Raw genomic sequence first — 24,402 nt, forward strand, 5'->3', positions numbered from 1 at the left:
AATGATTTGATTACAGATTCTTAGATTTTCTATGTAGATAATGTCATTTGTGAATAGCAGCAGTTTGTTTCTTCCACTCTGATCTTCCTCTTATTTGTTTTACTTGTCTTACGACACTGATAGGATCTCCAGTACAGCATGGAATAGAAGCAATGAAAGCAAATGGTCATTGTGTTCTTGATTTTTTAGGGAATGCTTTTAACAGTTTTCCAATAAATATGGTATTTACTGTTGGTTTTGGTCAATATTCTTTTATTTAAGTTAAGGAAATACACTTTTATTTCTTGTTTTCTAAGAATTTTTACCATCAATAGTTGTTAGATTTTATTAAATAAATGTCTTGTCTGCATCTACGGAATTAGTCATGGTTTTCTGCTATTAATGTATTAATGTGGTGACTTAAATTGTTAATGTGTTTTCTAATGTTAAATCATCCTTGGATTCCTGGAATAATTCTTTTTCTTATGCATTACCAGATTCAGTTTTCTAATGTTTTGTTTAGAAGTTTCATTTCTACGTTTTTAAGTGAGATTTAACTTTTAATTCTCATACTGTCTTTTATTTGATTTCAAGATTTATAAAATGAGTTAAGAATATTCCATATATTTCTCTTCCGTGGAAATATATATTTAAGATTGCAGTTATCAGTTCCATGAGTGCTCAGTACTGTATTTTGCCATGAATAATGTGCTCCCGTGTATAATGAGCACCCACATTTTTGGCCCAAACTTTCTGGGAAAAAATATCTTTCATTCAAATTTTTATTTGTTTATATTTAGGTACTTGTTTTTTGTATTATAAAGGAATTTTAGTATTTATTTTTTTTAACATGATGCAAGAAATTTTATGAAACAAATAATTACAAAACACAAGAACAGATACCAGGTACAAGAAATTTTATGTACTGGTAACAAATTTACGATATTTACTCATCAGAGAAGGCCAAAAACTCTTCTTTGTTGCAAGTTTGTCATAAGTTCAACAAAACTGATTATCGTATTCCAGGGCATTTTTTTGCATACGGATATTGTTATTGATTCTAGAGTTACACTTTTAACTCATAAGCATAAATAAAAGAATTAAAAACATTTATATAGATATGGAATTAGTACTACCCATCTATAATACGCATCGTTATTTTTCCCTCACAAATTTGGGCAAAAGAGTGTGCATCATACATGGCAAAATACGGTATATCTTGTCTTTATGATATATATATATATATATCATGTGATATATATGTATCATATGATGTATATATATGTGTGTATATATATATATTTCCACTGGAATATTCATGAGTTCATATGAATATTTTTGGCTGTTTTGTTTGGAAAGATAAAAAACATACTTTTTTTTAACATTCTCATGCTTATAGAAAAATTGCAAGAAAATACAAAGGACTTTTTGGTGAATATGAGAATGAGTTGACAACATGATGCCTCATCAATTTTGAATACTGTAATATATATTTCAGACAAATGAGGGACATTCTCTTATATAACCACACTGCAATCATCAAAATCAGGAAATGTACATTGATATCTAATCCTCAGTCTCCGTTTAAGTTTTAATAGTTGTCCCAGTAGCACCCTTCATAGCAAAGAGATCCAGTTCAAAATCACATGTTGTCTTTGTCATTGCATTTAGCTCTTATGTCTTTATTAGTCTTCTTCAATATGGAACAATTCCTTAATCTTTTCTTGATTGTCAGGATCTTTACTTTTCAAAAATTTCAGGTTGTTTTGCAGAGTGTTCCTCAATTTTGAATTAGTCTTCTGTTTCTTCATGTTTAGAGTTAGGTTTTTGCATCTTTGGTGGGAATATCACAGCGATGATAGCTTGTTTTTCTCATTGAATTCTATCAGGCAGTGCACAATTTTGATATGTACCATTACTGGTGATGTGCACTTTGATCACTTGATTAAGTGGTATCTTCCAGGTTTTTCTAAGTGAACTTACTTTTTTTCTCATTGTGATTAATAAGTACATATAGGGGAGAAGTACTTTGAAACTGCAAAATCTCATTCTTCAAAATGCTTTCAATTTATTTGTTTATTTATATAAGTATGGACTCATTGTTTCCTTACTCGTTTTTGTCTGCTACATCTTTCACTTACTGAGGGAGGTATGTCAAAATTTCTATCTGTGATGTTAGCTTTGTTAATATCTCCTTTTATTTCTTTCCTTTTTGTTACTAGTTTTCTTCTTAATTTGCTAATAAAATCCACATAGTGATCTTTTCAAAATAGTAAAGTCATTCACCATTTGAGGTCTGGAGGGCAAAGGAACTAAGTGACGAGATGCCCCACAATGCACATCCACTGTCTCGGGTTCATTGTAAACCACTTATCTATTTTTGCTTTTGTTGCCTGTGCTTTTGGTATCATATCCAAAAAAGATGGTACAGTCCCAAAGACTAAATGTTCATGATTCCAGAGCTCCCAGCTGAAACTTATCTCGCATGGAATTTCTTTTATCTTTTCCTTTTTGCTTCTTTCTTCTTTTCCTTTTTAATTGTGGCAAGAACACTTACCATGAGATCTACCTTAACAGATTTTACGTGTGTAATACAGTATTGTTAACTATAGGCACACTGTTGTACAACAGATCTCTAGATCTTAATCACCATGTGTAAATGAAACTTTATACCTGTTGAACAGCAACTCCCCATTTTCTCCCTCCCGTAGCCCGTCAATCACCGTTCTATGTTCCAGTTCTCTGTGTTTGACTTGTTTATATACCTCATGTAAGTATCATGCAATATTTGTCCTTATGTAATTGGCTTATTTCATTTAGCATAGTGCTCTCAAGGTTCATGTTGTAGCATATGGCAGGATTTCCTTTTTTTTTTTTTAAGACTGAATAATATCTCATTGTATGTATATATCACATTTCTTCTTTGGAGAAATGTCTATTCAAGTCCTTTGCCCATTTTTTAATTGAGTTGCTTATATATTTTGGATATTAACCCCTTATCAGGTATATGATTCACAAATATTTTCTCCCATTCTAGAGGTTGTCTTTTCACTCTAATTGTTCCTTTGCTGTGTAGAGCTTTTTAGTTTGACATAATCCCACTTATCTATTTTTGCTTTTGTTGCCTGTGCTTTTGGTATCATATCCAAAAATATCATTGCCAAGACGAATGTCATGAAGTTTATCCCATATATTTTCGTCTAGTGATTTTACAGTTTCAGATTTTATATTTAAATCTTTAATCTGTTATTAGTTGATTTTTGTGTATGGTATAAGATAAGGGTGAAATTTCATTGTTTTGCATGTTGCTATCCAGCTTTCCCAGCACCATTTGTTGAAGAGACTGTCCTTTCTCCGTTAATATTTTTGGTGCCTTTGTTGAACATTACTTAGTCATATATGCATGGGTTTATTTCTGAGCTCTCTATTTTGTTCCATTGGTCTATATGTCTGTCTTTATGCCAGTAACCCTACTGTTCTAATTACTATAGCTTTGTAATATATCTTGAAATTAGGAAATGTGAGGCCTCCAGTTTTGTTTCTTTTTCCTAAATTGTTTTAGCTGTTCAGGGTCCTTTGTGGTTTCATAGGAATTTTAGGATTTTTTTTCCATCTGTGTAAAAAAATGCCATTGGGATTTTGATACAGATTTCATTGAATTAATAAATCACTTTTGGTAGTATGGACATTGTAATAACATTGTCTTTCAGTTCATGAACATGTGATGTCTTTCCATTTATTTGTGTCTTGTTTGATTTCTTTTATCAATGTTTTGTAGTTTTCAGTGTACAGGTCTTTCATCTTCTTATTGAGTTCCTAAGTGTTTTGTTCTTTTTGATGCTATTGTAAATAGGATCGTTAATTTCCCGTACCTCCTTGTATTTCTATCAATTTTTGCTTTATATGTATATTGAGATTATATTATCAGACTCGTATATTAGAATTATGTATCTTTTAATAAATGGGAAATTTTCATCCTTTTTTAATGTACTGTTTTCTCTGTAACAATGATTTTTACCTTTAAAACTATTTTATCCGCTAATTAAAACAGCTACCCTAGTGTTGTATTTGGCTTGGCATATGTCTGAAAGGTTTTTTCATCCTTTTTTTCCTACAAACTTTTTTCTGGTCTTATATCTTAGGTGTATTACTTGTAAATAACATATGTCTTGATTTAAAAAATGTTTTAATAATCTGTCTCTTAACTGGTAAATTTAATCCAATTATATTTATAATGATTATTTTGATATTTAATACCAACCTGTTTTGTTTTCTATTTGTTCTGCTTTATCCTTTTTTATTTCCTGACTTTCTGTGGGTGTATGCAACTTACTGAGTTTTAATAATTACGTCATAAAGTTTTATGCCGTTTCTATCATTTTAATGATTATCCCAATCTTCCATTTCTATATTTTAATGATTACCTTAAAATTTCAGCATGTATCCCTATGTTAGTAGAATAAAAATACTAATCAAGAGCTCTGCCCTCCTCCTGAACTAACTCCATTTATTCCCTCCCAAATTACAAGTTTAGTTGTTCGGTATTTTAGTTCCATCTTGCTTTTTCACCTTTCAAATGAGACATTATTTTGATTTCATAGAGTTTTTTTTTTTTAATTAAAATTTATTGGGGTGACAATGGGTAGTAAAATTACATGGGTTTCAAGTGTACAATTCTGTAATACATCATCTATATATTACATTGTGTGTTCACCACCCAGAGTCTGTTCTCCTTCCATCACTGTGTATTTGACCCTGTTTATCCTTATCTACCACCGCCCCCCCCGCTCCCGCCCCTTACCTTCTGGTAACCACTAAACTATTGAGTTTTTGTTTCTTTATTTGTTTGTCTTCTTCCTTTGTTGCTCTCAGTTTTATATGCCACATATCAGTGAAATCATATGGTTCTCGACTTTTTCTGCATGATTTATTTCGCTTGGTGTAATAATTTCAAGATCCATCCATGTTGTCACGAATGGCACTATTTCATCTTTTCTTATGGCAGTGTAGTATTCCGTTGTGTATATATAACACATCTTCTTTATCCAGTCATCTATGAGAGGACACTTTGGTTGTTTCCATGTCTTGGCCTCTGTAAATAAAGCTGCAGTGAACATCTGAGCACATATATCTTTATGGATAAATGTTTTCAGATGATTTCATAAATTTAGTTCTTTTTATAATACATTTTACTAGTTTCTTACTTACTGTTTTTGAGTTGCAATATTTTCTTGCAGGTTCACTTTTTTGCTTCTTGAAAAAATTTCTAGGCATTCTTTCACTGAGAGTCTCTTAGTGGTAAACTCAGTTTTTATGTGTCCAAAAATAGCTTTATTTACAATAATTCTGGAAGGACAGTTAAGGGAGATACAATATTCTAGGATGATAATTATTTCTACTTTAACATTTTTAGGATCTTACTTTCCACAGTCTGTTTAGAAGTCTGTAGAAATCATTTGTAGATAACTTATATTTCTTTCCATCACTGGCTACTTTTTTTTTTTTTTTTAATTTATTGGGGGTGACAATTGTTAGTAAAATTACATAGATGTCAGGTGTGCAATTCTGTATCACATCATCTATAAATTACATTATGTGTTCACCACCCAGAGTCAGTTCTCCTTCCGTCACCACATATTTGATCCCCCTTACCCTCATCTCCCACCCCCCAACCCCCTTATCCTCTGGTAACCACTAAATTACGTTCCCCAGATTAGTTTTCAAACCCCGTGGCCATCTTGTGGTTACTGATTGTTTTCAAATCCCCTCACCTTCCCCCTTACCCCCACCCCCCCACCCATCTAGCAACCCTCAGTTTTTCCTCTTTGTCTCCAAAACTGTTTCTGATTAGTTCATTCACTTATTCTTTTCTTTAGATTCCGCATATAAGTGAGATCATATGGTACTTATCTTTCTCTGTCTGACTTATTTCACAATCACTGGCTACTTTTAAGCTCTTTGTTCTTCACAGTTTCTCTACTGTGTGTCTCCATAGAGATTATTTTTCTCTCCTGGCTTGGATTTGTTGTGCTTTCTGAACCTAAGATTTTGTTTTCCATTAACTTTGGAAATTTTTCAGCTGTTATCTTTTCCAATGTTGCCTCTCACCTATTTTCTCTACTCCCTTCTTCTGGAACTGTAGTCAGTCATATGTAAGTCCTCATTCTGTCTTCCATATCGCTTAATACGTAATTCACATTTTTTGTTGAATATATCATTATCTGAAGTTGTTCAGAGTCTAATTCTGCTGTTTTTGTTTTTATTTCTGCCAAATTTCACAGCTTATTTCTTTAATTTCATGATTCTGGAATATAGCATAGGCTTGTAATGAAAAACAGTAGTCCCCTCTCCCACGGCTAAATTCTGCATCCAAGCAGCAATTATCTAACTCTCTTAGCTACTTCTTCTGGAATTTAACCTTATGTTTCTAAATAACATCAGTTTTAGACATTACCTGTTGGTTTCCTATTATGGAAGGTGAGGATTCCATGATAGTTTCCCTCATACCATTCTTTTCATATTGTAGTGTCACAGTTTTTGTCACAGTTTTTGTTTTTGTTGTAATTGTAAATATTGCTCACTGAGCCAAGAGTTATACTATGCTTGAACTTCTCTTGAACAGCGATTTTTTTAACCTTGGAGTTAGTAATTGTTTAATTTATTGTTTGTTAGTTTTCTCTGTTTATTCCTCCCAGAGACTCCAGGTGATCTGTGAAAGTTCCCTAATGCTGTTTTCCATGTGATCGAATGCATCAGATAATCCATGAGTCCCGTTTTCTTCTGGTGTCTTCCCTCCTGGGAAAAACCCCTCCACTCCTGGATCCCCTGTCCTCCCACTCCATCTTGCTCCATCCTTCAGCTGCTTTCTAGGCCAACTCCATCTCTGTAGTCATGGAGTGTCTCTTCACCATCACCCTGGAAATTTACCTCTTTCCTGCTATACCTTATTTTCTTTTTTCAGTTTGGTAGAGTGGAAGAGAAAAGGTAGAGTGTCATGAGAAAGGGTATATAGAAGTTAGTTTTTTGAGACCTCTTGTGTTGATTATCTATTGCTCTGTAATAAATTACTTCAAAACTTAGTGGCTTAAAACAACAATAAACATTTACTATTTTGCAGTTTTGGTGGGCAGGAATTTGGAAGCAACTTAGTTGGATGGTTCTGGCTTAGGGAATCACACGAAGTTGCAGTGGCCAGCCAGGAAAGCAGTTATCTGAAGGCTTGATGGGGATCTGGAGCATCTGCTTCCGAGGTGACTTACTCACCTGGTTTGCAAATTGTTGCTGGTTGTTTTTTGGCAGCCTTATTCCCACAGGCCTCTCTACAGGCTGAGTGAGGCCCCCGTAACCTGGTGCCTGGCTTCTCTCACAGTGAGTGATCCAAAAGAGTAAGACAGAAATGACATGTTTTTTATGACCTAGATTTCAGCTACATTCTGTTTGTTGGAAGTGAGTCACTAAGTCCTGCCACATTCAAGGAGAGAGAATTAGGCTTTACCTTTTGAAGGTAGGAACGTCAAAGATTTATTTATTGGACATGTTTTAAAACTTCCACATCTTTCATGTCCAAAAATGTCTTCAAACTTGAGTATGGAATTCTAGCTGGTAATCATGTTTCCTCAGAATATTGAAAGCATTGTTCCATTGTTTTCTAACTTCCAATATTGTTTATGAGAAGCCTCTTGCCATTTTGATTCCTGATCTTTCGTATGTTTTCTTCCTGAATACCTTTAAGAACTTTTCTACATCATTGATGCTGTGGAATAGCAAGATGATGTGCCTTGGCTGGTCTCTTTTCATTCATTGTGATGGATACTCAGAGGTATCTTTTAACCAGGAAATTCATACTTGTATCTTCAGTTCTGGGAAATTTCTTATATTGTTGCTTTGATATTTTCTTCTCTATCATTTTCTGTTTTCCCTTTTTGGAACTCTTATTGGTTGGATGCTGGACCTCTAAGATTGATTTTTGATTATTATATTTTTGTTCCTGTTGTCCTTCCTTTCCCTCTCTCCTTACTTATTTTGTTCCTTTTGAGAGTGTATTCAACTTTCTCTTCCAATTTTTTACTGATTATTTTATTTCTATTATGTATTTAATTTCCGAGAGCTCTTATGTCCTCTGATTACTTATTTTGTTTATGTATTTTATAACATCCTGTTCTTTTTTCATGTGCAATCTCTTTTCTGTGTGGATATTAAATATAAGTTACTTTGAAATTTTTTTCTGTCTTGACTTGTCTTTATTTCTTTATACTTCTTTTCTGTTTGTTTTTTCCTCAGCCTTTCATTTTGAAGTCTTTTCGCAAATAACTAGTCATTTTTAGCTATCATTCATATTTAAGAGTGAGTTAATAAAATCTGTGTGCAGAGCACACAGCTGCTGAGTTCTAGAAGTTTTTGTTCTTTTTAAGAATGTATCATGGGTGGCTGGATAGCTCAGTTGGTTAGAGCATGAGCTCTGAACAGGTTGGCCGGTTCTATTTCTACATGGGTCAGTGAGCAGTGCCCTCCACAGCAAGGTTGAAGACAACAAGCTCCCGCTGAGCTTCCGGTGGGGCGGCCAGATGGCTCACTTGGTTAGAACGTGAGCTCTCAACAACAAGGTTGCTAGTTCAATTCCTGCATGGGATGGTGGGCTGCGCCTCCTGCAACTAAAGATTGAAAACGGCGACTGGACTTGCAGCTGAGCTGCGCCCTCCACAATTAGATTGAAGGACAACAACTGATGGGTCCTGAAACAACACACTGTTCCCCAAAATTCCCCAATAAGAAAAAAATTTTTGAAAAAATAAAAGAATGTATCAGCTTTCACTTGTGAGCCTAAGGTGATAAGGAGGGCCTACTGCTCTGAAGGCTTTTTGTGTATTTTTCCCTGGACTGCCATCCAGATTCTCCTTCATTTCTATTTAGATTTGGAAGTAGTACTCAAAGACTTTTCAGAATATTGCCCCTTCACTCACGTTTTTCCTTTACAAAGAGCACACTTGCATACATTGTACATAATACAGATCTTGGGGTTCTAAGTTTAATTACCATATTTAGAGATTATGGCATGAGATTGTGCCCCTTCCTTTATTTTATAACTGCAGGTGTGTGTTGATTTATTTTGTACATGTTCTTTGTACATTTCATTAGGTCTTTGGGAAGAGAGAGTTTGTAATCTGGGTTCATTTGTAGTCTTATCCTAGAAGTCTCTCCCTAAATTTCAAATTCTGAATTTTTAAGGTTTGCAGAGCAGTAATATGGATGTCTGATAATTTATGTAGCCAATACTCTATTATTGGATTTAACTTTGTTCCTAATTTTATGCATTGCAAGCACTGCTGTTGTGAGCATCCGGTTACATACAACTTTGGCTGAGGTTATTTCCTTAGGATAGAATCTCAAAGTGTAATTACTAGATCAAAGAATATAATCATTAAGATCCTTAATACTTGTTTCTAAATTGCTTTCCAAAGTATTGAGTCAGTTTATATACTCAATATCAGTCAACATTGTGGATTATAATTTTAAAAAAACCCAACTTTGCTAAGTGAAAAATATCACATAATGCACATTTTAATTCTCTCTCTCTCTCTCTCTCTCTCTCTCTCTCTCTCTCTCTCTCTCCCCCCCCCTCCCCCTCCCCCTCCCCCTCTCCCTCCCTCCCTCCCTCCCTCCCTCCCTCTTTCATTTTGGCCTATTTTGGCAGTATTTGGAGATAAACAGTGTTTAGATTTTCTTACTGAGTTATCTATACTTGTTTAATGCTATCTTATGGTTATTGAGCATTTATCATGTTACAGATATTTTTTATTGTTTTTACTTTTGTTTGCTTTTTAATATGAATGTGATTAAATGTATTAGTCTTTTCCTTTATGGCTTCTCCTAGTTTTTGTGCTTTGAAAAGCTTCCTTTATCCCATCTTTTATTTAGTTCTTTTAGATTTCATTTGTAAATTTAACTGTTTAGTCCATTTATTTTTATTATGATGTGAGGCAAAGAATCCTGAGCTTTTTCTCTATGTAGCTAAACTCTTTTTTCTGTTGTTATTTATTGTCCGATTTCCAGATGATTTGAAAAGTCTCCTTTATCATACACTAAAATTTCCCATAACCAGGGTCCATTTCTGAGCTTTTAAATTCTATTCTGCTTATCTTTTTATTCCAGTGCAGCACACGTTTACAAAATGACGATAGGCTTATAATATGTATCACTCTGGTAATGATAGTCCTTCACAATCTCCTAGCACTCCAGTCCTGAAGACTGTGAGGTGCCTAAGTCAGGGAACTGCCAAAGAGGACGTGGTTCTGAACATGGGTCAGGGTGAGACCAGCCTATGGAGCCCCTTTCCTGGGCTCCTTGAAGCTGGCCTGATGAGAAACAGCATAGGTGTCAGCCCGGGGAAGGGCTCAGTGAGCAGGTTCACTCAGTCTAGGCATGGAGATTAGAGGGATGTGGGGTCTACTGGAACTAGTAGATGTGGGCTCTAGTCTGATTTGCCAGTAAACAGGCTTGTCTCTTTTAGCAAGTCACTTAGTCTTCCTATAGGTTTGTTGAGAGATTTGGATATAATCAGTCTATAATTTTTCAATTTTGACTATCATGGGATTAATTGTAAATGATTATAAAATTTGTACTTGAGTCTTTCTCTTTGTGGTATATTAGTCAATTTTAATATGATGTTGAGATAGTAGTGAGGAATAAAGGCCCAGTTGTTGTTCCAGTGAGAAAAACAGGATCCATTTTATAATGACATATTTTAGTGGACAGGTTTTCCATTATGGTGACAGGTGGGACCTGCATATATTTAAAAGGGGCTGTGGGAGCTTAGTATGAGTTTTTTATAATGTTAATATTTACCTCTTTATCACATATAAATTTAGATGTCCTTAAACAATTTAAATATAGATTTATAGCTAAATTTATATTTAGATTCTATATTTTGTAGCTTTATTTCTTTCATATATATATGACCTTTGATCTTTAAAAAAGCGAACGAAACCACCATACATTAAAGAATAAGTTATTTAGTACTCTCAATTTTTTCCCTTCTACTTATGTGTAATCTATTTTTTTTTTCAGAGTGAAAAGCTTTTGTTATATGATACAGTCCAGAGTGAACTGGAGGAAAAGATAAGAAGGCTTGAAGAGGACAGGCACAGCATTGATATTACCTCAGGTAACGGGCATGATGTGATTGTGACATTCGATTTTAGTGATACTGAACCCTTGGTTTACAGCAGTGTCTCGTAATGTTTCAGTCAACTAATATAAATGTGACATAAATGAAATGTTCTAATGAGAGAGGAAAAGGGAAGATGTCTAAAGAATTTGATAAGATTGTGATTGTTGCTTTGATTTGAACTCACACTTCAGGAAGAAGAAAATGGAGCACATGAAAAGGGACAAAATAGAAGTGTGACAGGAACTATAAGAATAACATAAGAATAGTAAGAATATTATAATACGAGAATGGTATTGGAAGACAATAAGAATAGTCTTTGAAGAAATCTAGAGTGTATATTCTTCCCTCTAAGTCTTAAAAGATTGTCATGTGTAAGAAGGATTAAAAACCTTTTCTGTTCTTACCACACAAACTAGGACAAATGAATAGAAGTTACGTGGAGGCAGATTTGTGTCTCAGAAAAAGGAAAAAACCTGTTAATAATTAGAGTAGCCCAATGTGAAATTAGCTATTTCAGGGGTATTGTGGAAAGGCTCTCTCCATTGGGTGGAATATTTACTAGATTATCCTATAGTTCTTGCATACATATTGTTTGATTTGGTGTAAATCCTATTTCTCTGGTATAAAGTAGGCATAGTAGAGTCAGATAAGCTGAGCTCTAATGTCACTGCTCCATTATCTGCTAGTTGGGCAAGACAGTCACTTTAGCAGTTCTAAACTGGTCTCCTCATCTGCAAAATTGAAGGAATGAGAATACTTACCATAGAGGTAGCTCTGAGGATTAGTTGAGGCAATTCACGTAATATATATTTAACAAAGTACCTGACATATATTCATCAGTTATTAGTCATTAAGTGCCAAGTTGATTTTTACTTTAGTAAAGGCAGAGAAAACTGATAAATATCTAGCTGTTCATGAAATTATATATATAATCATGTGTATATGTACATAGGTGCCAATGAAATTTTGCCACTGTGAAATTATGTATAGTGCTTTTTTCCTCTTTTGATCTCCAGAAATCAGCTAATACTTAATATTTATTTACTTGCCAGAGCTGTGGAATGATGAACTTCAGTCAAGAAAAAAGAGGAAGGATCCTTTCAGTCCTGACAAAAAGAAGCCAGTTGTTGTTTCAGATATCCTTTTCCAAATTTTCTGGGTTTTTTTAAATGTTTTTTTTTTGCCTTGATGTTCATTTTTGTATTGTGCATAGTTTTGTGACTTCTATTAGTATACATTGCTTTGTTTGCAAGATCTTATAATAAGCAAACGATTTATAAAATTGATTAAAGGCAGAAAGATATAGTTTATATTAAGAGGGGTAGGAGAAGGGTAGAAATTTAGTTACAATCTCAACTTCAAAAATTAATACAGCTATATAGTTCACAAGGGCTTTGATGTGAAACAGCTGTTTAGTATATAGCATGATTGCTTAACTCTTGTGTTCTTTTTAACATTTTTAATGTTTCTAATATTGGAGTGTCTTTAAGTTAAATTATTAGGTTGGTGCAAAAGTAATTAAGGTTTTGGACCGTGTATTTTAAATCATTATACCTAGGCTCAAACACATCTTTATTAATCAAAATAGTAACAATTACAATCAACATATTTTTGCCAACGAGAAATAAGTTTGTTTATTCCTGTCGTGTAAGAATCCGTGCTTCAGGATTTGATGAACTCTTGGAAAGCATTTTCTGCGTCCTGCTGATTGTGGAAGCGTTTTCCCTGCAAAAAGTTGTCAAGGTGCTTGAAGAAGTGGTAGTCGTTTGGCGAGAGGTCAGGTGAATATGGCAGATGAGGTAAAACTTTGTAGCCCAATTCATTCAACTTTTGAAACATTGGTTGTGCGACATGTGGTTGGGCATTGTCGTGGAGAAGAATTGGGCCCTTTCTGTTGACCAGCAGGCATTTCAGTTTTCAGTGCATCTCATGGATTTCTGAGCATACTTCTCAGGTGTAATGGTTTTGCTAGGGTTTAAAAAGCTGTAGTGAGTGGATCAGACCAGCAGCAGACCACCAAACAGTGACCATAACCTTTTATTGATGCAAGTTTGGCTTTGGGAAGTGCTTTGGAGCTTCCTCAGTCCAACCACTGAGCTTGTCATCGTCGGTTGTCATATAAATCCACTTTTCCTCGCATGTCACAATCTGATCGAGAAATGGTTCGTTATTGTTGCGTAGAATAAGAGAAGACGGCACTTCAAAATGACGATATTTTTGATTTGCGGTCAGCACATGAGGCACCCACTTACGGAGCTTTTTCACCTTTCCAATTTGCTTCAAATGCCAAACGACTGTAGAATGGTCGACGTTGAGTTCTTTGGCAACTTCTCGCGTAGTTGTAAGAGGATCAGCTTCGATGATTGCTCCTAATTGGTTGTTGTCAACTTCTGATGACCGGCCACTATGCTCCTCATCTCCAAGGCTCTCATTTCCTTTGCAAAACTTTTTGAACCACCACTGCACTGTGAGTTCGTTAGCAGTTCCTGGGACAAATGCGTCGTTTTTTTGTTTTGATTTGTTTTTTTGTGAGCTGTCGCCATTGCTTTACGACCCATTTTGAACTCGAGTAAGAAAATTGCTCAAATTTGCTTTTTGTCTAGCATCATTTCCATAGTCTAAAATAAATATAAAACAAGCAGCAAGTAGTAAGCAGCAAGTAATAAGTCACTAGCAAAAAAACATAAAGTGAGAAATGCGGATTAAAATGATGTATAACATAACCCCATTTATTTAAGAATGTATTCTAATACCAAATGGCAAATTTCAACAATGCAAAAACTGCAATTATGTGTGCACCAACCTAATAATATGTGTATTCAATCTTGGCATTCCCCATGGTACCCTCCCACCGCCCCTGCTTTCCACCCCCACTTCAAAACAGTGTTTAGGTAGGTTGTGTATCTTACAATGATATCATAGAATTAAGAAAATGTGGTTAATAGCATTTGAAGTACTGGAATATATCCTGGTTTTTGAAGAAGAGGTTTTTGAAGAAGAATTTGAAGTCAGAAATCAGCATGGCAAGGGATTATATCCAGAAATCATTGTTCTATTCTCTGAAAAACAGAACTTTGGAAGTATAATTCAAAGTGTGAAATTCTTAAGCTGAATTGACCTTGACTTTTCAACGTCCATATATAGTTTATATGCTACAAGATCTTGATATTCTTGAAGACTGGACAACAATTAGGAAGGTATGATTAAAGAGCAATGGAATACAAGAATATTTTTATAGTCTACTTTGTAAGATTCTGTGATTTTTCACTAATACATCAAAATATGATTATTATAAATATGCTTTACTTTGCAACAGTCTCTCTAAGGCAATACTAATACAGATAACAGTGGATTGTAGGAGTATTTTAAGAACGACAGGTCAGCAGTTTGACTGTATTTTTTCTTGTAATAATGTAATAATTTATGCAAAACTATAGAAAAGCATTTATTTAGGGACCCCAAAATAATACAAAACCATTCTATGCCTAGTCCTTTGCCTGGTCCTGGCTCACAGAAGGCACTCAATAAATCTTGGTTGAACGAATGAAAGTGAAAATTTGAACCCTTATTATATGTCTTCCATTCTGTCATTAAAGATTTAAGAATTGTAGGATTTTCTGTGCTTGTTTGAAAGGGGAGACTTTTGTTTTCCTTAATAATTTTTTTCATTTTTTAGAAACTTTTTAGTTGAGAATTAGAGACTATTTCAGGTATTGATACCACCTCCTGGAGAAATTGTTATTCTTTATATGTATGTTCCTTGTGGTCTTAGGTATGAACAACTTATTAGAACCGCTGAAGATTATATTTTACTGTGTTTGTTACTGAGCTTGTCAGTAGTCACTCTATATATTAAGTAGGTGCCAAAATATACGTTGTCTATGAACTCAGACAGTGTCTTTCTTTCTCTTTTTTTTTTTTTCCCAAATGAAGGCGATGGCTACACTGGGTCCACACAGAGTAAAAACAGAACGTAAGTCATTTAGTCTGACTTCAGAAATCTTCATGCTGACTTGTTGAATCAGGGTTGCTAAATCATGCACATGCTAAAGAACTCCCCATCAGTGGTTTCATTTTATCAGTTAACATTATACCTGGAATTATGAGGAATTCTAGAGTTTTTGCCTCATGTTTCAAGATTTCTGAATGAAATGTATTTTTTCTTTTAGCGTTTCAGTGGCATTACTATTGCAATAGTGGATCAGTAATTTAAAAAGTATTTATTTAGTATTTTTTTATGGGTTCAGTGATTCTATAGGGAGAGTGTATGGAGTCTGTGGATTGCCTTCAGGGAGCCTGTGGATCCTCTGGAATTGTAAAAAAATTTTCTGTGCCTACATTTTCTACGAGAGAGATTAGATTGCTTGTGGTGGAGTCCGTCAAAAAAAAAATTTACACACCACTAGGGCGGCCGGATGGCTTACTTGGTTAGAGTACAAGCTCTCAACAACAAGGTTGCTGCATGGGATGGTGGGCTGTGCCCCCTGCAACTAAAGATTGAAAACAGCGACTGGACTTGGAGCTGAGCTGCGCCCTCCATAACTAGATTGAAGGACAGCGACTTGGAGCTGATGGGCCCTGGAGAAACACACTGTTCCCCAATATTCCCCAGTTAAGAAAAAAAAATTTACACACCACTAAGATCTGCACATTCTGATATACCTTAGTAAAATTCATATCAAATTATACTTTCTTGACTTGGTTTGAAAGTCTAAAATCACTGCCAAAGTAGTGATGGACATTATTGTCTTGAACTATTTCTGCCTTCTTTCACTGTATATGAAATTTCCTAATCCTTCTAAGAACTATAAAGATAGATTTTTAAAAAACATGTTTTAAATACTAAGAAGAATCACTGTCCAACAGATAAAGTAATCTACAAGAGATCAAATTCTATTTTATATTTAACCCAAGGATTTCTTTAAACTTTATATCACGTCATGAAATTGTAAATATATTGTACTAAATTACTTCCTTTAGGAATTAACTGGAAGGGTAACTCCCTAAATCTCTAGGTTGTTAACATTTTGAGTCATTTTCAGAATCTTTCTAAACTATTGAATGGGACTCCTCCCCCTACCCCTTTTATCTTTAGCAGCACTGTGTCCTATTTGTTTTCTTCATGGCACTTAACCACAATTTGTAATTTTTAATATATTGTTTACATGTTTACCTGTCTCCTGATAGTAACTGTGTTTGCCTGAAAATAAGACCTAGCCAGACCATCAACTCTAGTACGTTTTCTGGAGCAAAAATTAATAGAAGACCCGGTCTTATTTTAATATAATGAAAGACTGGGTATAATATAATATAATGTAATATAATATAGTATAATATAACAGTATAATATACTATAGTATAATATAGTGTAATATAATATAATATATAATACCAGGTCTAATATAATATAATACTGGGTCTTACATTAATTTTTGCTCCAGAAGACACATTAGAGCTGATGGGTCGGCTAGGTCTTATTTTCGGGGGAACACGATATTATAAGCACCACAAAGGTCAGAATCATATTTCTTTCAGTCACAATGCTTAGAAAAAACATTTGTTGAATGAATGAATGAATGAATGCATGCTTACTGAACACCTTCTATATACCAGGCACTATTTGAGGTTCTGGGAATACAATGAGGGAAGGAGTGGACCTCCTGGAACTCACTTGGGAGAGGCAGAATAATAAATATGGAAATAAATAATTAACAAGATAATGGCAAATTGTAATAATTGCTATGAAGGAAATAAAAAGTTGTGATGAAGATTAACTGAGGTGTGGGTCGGGTGGTTGGAGAACACCTTTCTGAAGTGGTGACATTTGAATGATGAAGAGGTGCCTGCTTCACGGTATACTTTTGACAATGTGCTTCCTTCTTAAAGAACATTTTTTCTCTGCATGAGTTTATCTGATTAATGCCAAACCATTTCTAGGATTTAAAAAGGGAAGTTCTACTTAGGACATTTCCTTCTTAGAGTCAAAGGCCTGGGGAGCTCTTGGGATATAGATTAAACTCTGCTTTTTTGTAAATGTCAGACAGCTTCAGGGAAGAAAATATGAAAAATAAAATTTTCAATGGAAACATGACAATTGCTATTTTAAATTCTACGTAAAATTGGCATTAGTAATTGATAATGTCTTGCTTCCCCTTCTGGCATTTCTCTAGTTAATTGATGATTTAGCATATATTATTTAGCATTGTTTAATAATTATATTAAAAACTTAGGAATTGTATTTTAAAAGTAAGAAATTAAATTCTCTTATTTCTATTAGTTTTAGGTTTGTTATCTAAGAAATATTTTTAGTGTTTTTTCACATATGTGCATGGATTAGTGTTAATTCTTAATGTTCTGCACTTTTGTTCTGACAATGTCTTATTAATATAACAGTTTTTGAACTGATCCCTTTAGCACCTGTGAAACTGGAAAAACACCTGCACAGTGCTAGATCTGAAGAAGGAAGGTTATATTATGATGGTGAATGGTATATACGTGGACAAACAATATGTATTGACAAAAAAGATGAATGCCCTACAAGGTAAAAAGCCTTTATCATTTTAGTGTTGCTTAGTATTAGAGTTTACAACATTGTTGTCAATAAATATTTGCTACCTCCATAGTGTGCTCATAATACATCATTAGTTGCACATGGATCCTTTTTTTATCCTGACATAATCATTTGATTAGCAAATGTGTATATCAGTACTAATATTTATATACCAGAGTTACATATTATCTTTATGAACACAAGCATTAACACAAGGGGAAATGTTGGAATTATTTAGCTAGGTAAGAGATCTGTTACTTCTTATCTTAGATGACTTGTTATATGATCCTAATATTATGACCGTTAAACCAGAGTATTATGAACTTGACAGTGTGCTTCCATAATATATGGACCTGTTAATTTTTCCCTCTTTTGGTGTTTTATAGTATTTTGGGTAAAAAGAATTTGGATCAATTGGAATAGGAAAGAAATGGAAAATTAATGAAAACTTTAAGAGTTACAGTAATTAAAGTATAACTTGAAAATTGCCTTTTAAAAGACTTTAGGCTTAAAGTTTATAGAATTATTGATATAGCCTTCTAAGTTTTGTCTTGTTGTGGACTTTGAAAAAATACTAATGCTAATCATTGCTTTAATTCCTTCAGTAGTTAAAGATATAATTTGCAGAGTAGTAACCTTCTACATTAAGAAAATATCTTTCTAGGTATCAGTGGTAAGTAAAGTGTGTTTAGAATACAATACTCATTTTCCAAATACAGTGGTTTTAATCGGGATTGTAATTTCAACTTTAATTTTTAGGATACCAGCAGTATTGTGTACAGTAACTTTTCTCATGGAAGTTCATCTAGCTAATTACTAGATCACATATGATATCCCTGGGTTCTTGGCTTTATTGCTTTTGAAACATTTTACTGCTACTTAGCATAAATGTGGTTAAAAAAGAGATGAACTAACATAGAAGAGTATTAAACACAAATCTGTTTTTTAAAAGATTTCTACATAAAGAACAGTAGTGTCCAAAAAAATCTATACAAATACCATAGATGCTTGACACTGGGAGTTAGGGATTGGTATTTGAAAGATTTTCTACAGCCAAGACTGATAGGAGTTCGAGGTTTAACACCAAATAATAGTGGTTTTTCAGCTCCGCTCTGTCTTTTTTTGGGGGGGTGGGGTGGGGATGGAGTAGGAACCGATGTGCGTTTTATAGTTCTAATAGTAGGTTTAACTAACTCTCTTAACAAAAGAAAGAAAACTACCTGTTAAGTGTGTCTGAATGTGATGTTTTTGCCAACAAACCCAGCCGATAGTCAACATTCTGGTAAAAAGCAATTACAAACTTGAATCTATTCTTGTAGTCCAGCTAGTTTGTTTTATAGCTAGTACTCTGAGTAGAAGAGGCATATTGCAATTCATTCATTCATTCCTTTTTTTTTTCCCCTTTTAGTGCCATAATTACAACAATTAACCATGATGAAGTTTGGTTTAAGAGGCCTGATGGAAGCAAATCTAAGCTTTACATTTCACAGCTACAGAAAGGAAAATATTCAATTAAACATTCGTAATCATGATTTAAGTGTTATCTAAATCTACCTTATTAGTGTTACCAAGTGTGATGTGCCATGGGAATAAAAAATGTATTCAATAACTTAATATTCTCATTGAATCATGAGAGACTGTGTTTGTAGGTAGTACTCTAAGTAGACCAAGTAGACCTCATATTGACATGTTATTAAAAGAGACAGTAAAAAAGTGTAATCTCGATCATCACATTTATTTGCCTTTTAGGTCTAATGACCAATAGGTATATGTAGTAGGGATTTCTTACTAAACTTTTTTCTTGGTTTTTATGCAAATCTATGTTTAGTGAACTATGTTGCTAAATGGCTACTTTTATCTGCAATTTTTAAAACTTTTCCACATCTTTGTTACTCATCATGTGTTTGTAAATAAGCCTCATAAAATGTTTCCTATAAATAGTTTGTACTAGTACATTAGTGTTTAATCAAAATTGAAAACGAGACTTATATATGTGAGTATGTATATATGGCACCATCAGCTTATTTAGAACTGATGGCCTTACTTTACAATCTTGTTTTACCCAAAAGTAAGCTTGGGTTTGAAAGAAAAGGAGCACTTTTGTAGACTAGCAGCTTACTTTCTTCTCTTCCTTGATTGTGTGGTGACCTATTTTTACAAGTTATACTTAACATTAATTAGAAAAAATTGATGTCAAGTAATAACATGCTTCTACCTGTATTTCTCGTGACCCTGTAGAGGGCAGGTATTTCTGCCCGGTGTTTATGATGCAGTATAGAGGTAGTGACAGTACCTGACAGTATTGTGATGCTTGCTGTGCATGTCCGATCTTTTGAAACAGATTTTTAGTTAAGTGTTTTCCAGAGGCAAAACTAGGTCTTATCCTAATTTTATTGCTAGGGCAAAATAGACAGGGATAATGTCCTTGAATCTGTTCTCTAATTAATAATTTTATCTTTGATGTTTCTACACTTTAAGGCCACTTGGTGCAATTTAGAAAGTATTGGCCTCTCTTCCTTAGCCACATTCAAAATTAACTTCTAAAACCTCAGGAACAAGTACAAAGAATCGGAACCCTCAATATAGCAGCACACTTGGCTGTAGTATGTATTAGGGTACAACCAAATCAAGTATTCCTGGTGGTCTTGTGCACTTTAATTTCTGTTATACTAAGACGTACGAGGAGGAGGAAGAGATCTACTTATTAACACTTAGGGAAGGAATATCTGCATTATTCCATTTGTTTTCTTACTATTTTACCTCTGCAAACATCTCCCTGTACAGATCACTACTTCACAGTTGCCAAATGTTAAAATATTTGACTTCTGAAATTCGTTATCAGTAAAGTTATGTACTTTGTTCTGTTTCTAATTAACCTTAGCAAATGTACATAATGTCATAATCTGATAGTATTTGACAGTACTTGTGTATACAATGTTTCATAAGCATTTTTAATAAGATTTGTATTTTTAAATTTAGTATATAATAAAAAGATGTGTTTGAGTGTCATTTGTAGTATCTTGAATTACTTTTGCATAAGTTTTTATTATTTACAAACTGTTTCCAAGAAGGATCTGAGCCATTGTACATTCATAGATATGGAGTGTTGAACAAATATTTCTGCTTCCCTAAACCACAGTTCAGCTTCTATTGGGATATATTTAGATATTTAAGACAGCTAAGTTATACTTAATTTAAAAATATGCATATATGTTATACTTTAATAAAAACGTACTGCCTGAGTTCTGAAATTCTAAACGGAAAGTTTTTTATTTTAAAAACTATGATGTAGCACATTTACTTTCAAAACTTTAATATTTATACTGAATATAACTTTCATAATATTGGTATTGATTCAAGTAAGTATATCCTCATTTATGACTGAAGTACTATAAAATATATTTTGTTATTGGCAGTTTGCCATTAGATGTCTGGTCAAAAGGTTTAGTTCAGGGGAATTGTTAGAATTTGTGAAGTGTGATATAGTAGCTACTGCTGCTGCTATTATGTTTATGATCAGCCTCCGTTTTAGGATCAATTTAAGGGCCCTCCCTGTCATAGCTTCTGGTATTTCATGTTCAGTCCATCCCTTTCTATTTCCCATTAAATAATAATAATAAACAAGGAATCCAATCATCACTAATAAATTTATCAATAATAATTATTGACAAACATTATCAGTACACTCCTCATTCTGTCCCTTTTCTGTTCATTTTGGTAGGCTGGTCACTAAGTATTTTTCATTGCAGCCTTTTTCATCTAAAACTTGTTCTGAGATACATATTGTTACTCAGAACTCAAATACCATTGACAGAACCATGTACACTTCATTGATAATTAGTTTTTCAAAAGAACAGGGGCATTGGCTGTTATTTCTAAGATTTTTGTGTTTGGACCCAGTAAGTCCTGTACAGTAAAATTGAACTAAAATGAATTTATAAGATAAGGAAAATGGATGTAGGATGAATGAATATACTAGTTGACATTTATGTAGTCTCTTGCCAAATTGGAATGTAAACTATTTTAATTGCTAAAGGTAAGGAAATCTAAAATATTTTTAAAAGAACATGAAAGCTCAGAATGGGGTCAGAGAAATGCATGTTCCGTATATTGTCTTTATGAATGAACTACCGGGCTTGTGGCTCATATGTCAGGTGGGGTTACCTGAGGCAGTTTTCCCCTTTGGTCACTGTGGCCTAGTCTCGCCCTTTACTTCATAGACCCAGAAACTTGAACTATACATGTACTGTTAGGGCCTGAAATGTGTCTCCCCCAAATTCATATGTTGAAGCCATCACCCTCACAGTACCTTAGAATGTGACTATACAGAGGGTGCGAAAAAAATGTATACACATTTTAAGAAAGGAAAAAACTGTATTAAAATTGTAATTTGTACTGATAACAAAGATGAATACAAGTCATGTGTATACATTTTTTTGGCACCCTTGATATTTGGAGATAGTGCCTTTAAAGAGGTGATTAAGTTAAAATGAGGCTGTCAGGCTGGGCCCTAATCCAATCTGACCGATGTCCTTAATAAAGAGGAAATTTGGACACCAAACGTGCACACACAGGAAAGACCCTGTGAGGATATAGCAGGAAAGCATCCATGCAAGCCAAGAAATCAGGCCTCAGAAGAAACTGAACCTGCTGACACCTTGATCCTAGATTTCCAGCCTCCAGAACTGTGAGAAAATAAATTTCTGTTGGTTAAGCCACCCAGTCTGTGGTATTACGTTGTGGTATTACGTTATGGCAACCCTGGCAAACTAATACATGCCCCAAGGTGACAGCTCTGGGGAAATTAGGCTGACCAAGTCACAGGGGATTGAAATGACAGCGAGTGTCAGTTTAATCATTTATACTGAGAAGTATAAATGAGGAGAGCTGACTCCTCAAAGTCAAGTACTTGGCACATTCCTTCCTTCTAGGAAAATCTATGTGAAAGCAAACTTGCTATCAGAATATTTCTATTGTGGTGAAACTTCAGGTTGTCACCAGTCCTGTCCTGGCATTGTGCTGGACACAGCCCTATAATCTTATTTTCACTGTGTTTTCTTTGTGCCCTGCAGACCGAGATCTTTCTCTGTCAACGTGCTGTGCAAGGCTTACCCACAGACTCCTCTAAGTTCTTTCTAAACCATGTGCTTTACCATTCTGGCCAGCAAGTTTATCGGGCCAGTGTGTCCCTCGACTCATGGCCAGCCAGTGATAATACTTACAATTTGAGTGCTTGCCATGTGCCAGGAACTATTTTTAACGTGTAAATGAAAAGTCATTAATATATTTCATGTTCAAAACAAAATGAACATAAATGTAAGAATTCTGATATGCTTACTCTTTCTAAATTTATCATATATTAGGACTGTATGATCATGATGTTTTTCTCAAGGTATGAGGCAAAACACTGTGGCAGTACTTACATTTCGAGTTCTAAAGCTGAGCTAATTATCGCAAGTTGCTAATCTTTTTGAAAAAATGGTTGTTACATCTATCTACCTAGAAAGCAACTGTAAGTCTAAAATTGCTTCTAAACTTGAAGCTAATGTAGTCTCTTTCAAAGACTCATTTTGTTATTGAAGGAAAGTCAAGGGAAGAAGTCATAACAGTCTTCAAATTTCATTTTTCCTATATTCAATATAGCTTGGAGGTGGGTGATCTTGTCAGGAGACTGTTGCATTTTCTTAAGGAGAGAAATGCTGTAATTCTAGTACAGAAGCGGGCCACATAGTAGCATTTCATTTCTGCTAGTAAAGATTACAGTTTCTGTTAAACTGCTTACAAAACCAGGGCTTTAAGCAGAGGTTAAACGACATCTGCTGTTAGAGGGATGTTGAAAGACATATATTTCATTTATTATGGAAAGAATTTGAAAATGGCCTTGTTAATGGCAGAGATACTAACGTGCAAAGACTTCAGATACTCTTTCAAGTATTGACTGCAGCAGTTTTTGATTTGAGGCTTTCACTCCGTGGTGTTAACATATTTTACCAATATATATGCATAAATAATAACAGTATCCACTACACAAGGGCCAAGTTGGTCTGGGCTTTTCCTACCCACACTTGAGCTGCTCATGCTCAAGGGTTGGTTCCACTGGAGGTCTCAAGCTTAGAGGAAGTGGAGGCCAGGTGTGGTGCCACTCACCGCCCTCCCCTTCTTTAGAACTCTCCTCTCCTTCCTCCTGCTCAAGTCAGTTCTCTGTGCAGGTCATGGCAGAGGCCCACTCTGCAAGGCTGCCAAAGCTGCCAAAGCAGGAGGAGACCCAAGAAGGAGAAGCTGCTGCCCTGGCCATCACCTGTAAGATGCCTTCTGTATGTATCCTCTCCTGGTTCTCTCGACCTCCTCTTTTTCTACCTCCATTTTGAACTTTAAAAGAATCTGTAAGATTCTGTGCCCTAGATTGGTTATTTTTCTGCCAGGTAAATAGAATAGGGCATAGCAGGATCTATTATTTACAGGAATAGTACATGTATTCTGCACTTCTCTTTCCTTTTTTTTTAAACATATCTTGTGACCTTTCCCTGTCAGTCCCCACAGATCTACCTCATTATTTTTAATGACTGCGTGGTATTCATTTTTGTGGAGTAGCCACATGCAAGTGCATGGAATGAAATATCAGCACAATATCAATGGACATTTAAGTTCCTTTCCTCTCTCCTTTCCTCTGTCCTTTTCTTTCTTCCTTCTTACCAAATAGGGCTGA

At 34.5% G+C, this 24,402-nt stretch overlaps 1 protein-coding gene and 2 pseudogenes across 2 annotated transcripts in view; 2 read left to right on the forward strand and 1 right to left on the reverse strand.

Moving 5' to 3' along the window:
* BRMS1L (BRMS1 like transcriptional repressor) overlaps positions 1 to 20,814 on the forward strand; it is a 32,332-nt gene extending 11,518 nt beyond the window's left edge. The window contains exons 5-10 of one of the 2 annotated variants that reach the window (XM_033109397.1): positions 11,044 to 11,140; positions 12,199 to 12,282; positions 14,279 to 14,343; positions 15,080 to 15,119; positions 17,540 to 17,687; positions 19,105 to 20,814. In XM_033109397.1, coding sequence (XP_032965288.1) covers positions 11,044 to 11,140; positions 12,199 to 12,282; positions 14,279 to 14,343; positions 15,080 to 15,119; positions 17,540 to 17,687; positions 19,105 to 19,222 — 552 coding nt within the window. In that variant the 3' untranslated portion in view covers positions 19,223 to 20,814. The remainder of the gene's footprint in view (positions 1 to 11,043; positions 11,141 to 12,198; positions 12,283 to 14,278; positions 14,344 to 15,079; positions 15,120 to 17,539; positions 17,688 to 19,104) is intronic. The other variant, XM_033109398.1, reaches the window with a different exon arrangement.
* On the reverse strand, positions 12,722 to 13,761 carry LOC117024043 (histone-lysine N-methyltransferase SETMAR-like; annotated as a pseudogene).
* Positions 20,815 to 23,908: 3,094 nt separating the features above from the next.
* The window catches only part of LOC117023207 (mpv17-like protein 2), a 30,511-nt pseudogene continuing 30,017 nt past the window's right edge, over positions 23,909 to 24,402 (forward strand).

This window comes from Rhinolophus ferrumequinum, chromosome 6 (genome assembly GCF_004115265.2).
Source record: "Rhinolophus ferrumequinum isolate MPI-CBG mRhiFer1 chromosome 6, mRhiFer1_v1.p, whole genome shotgun sequence".
Taxonomy (NCBI): Eukaryota; Metazoa; Chordata; class Mammalia; order Chiroptera; family Rhinolophidae; genus Rhinolophus; species Rhinolophus ferrumequinum.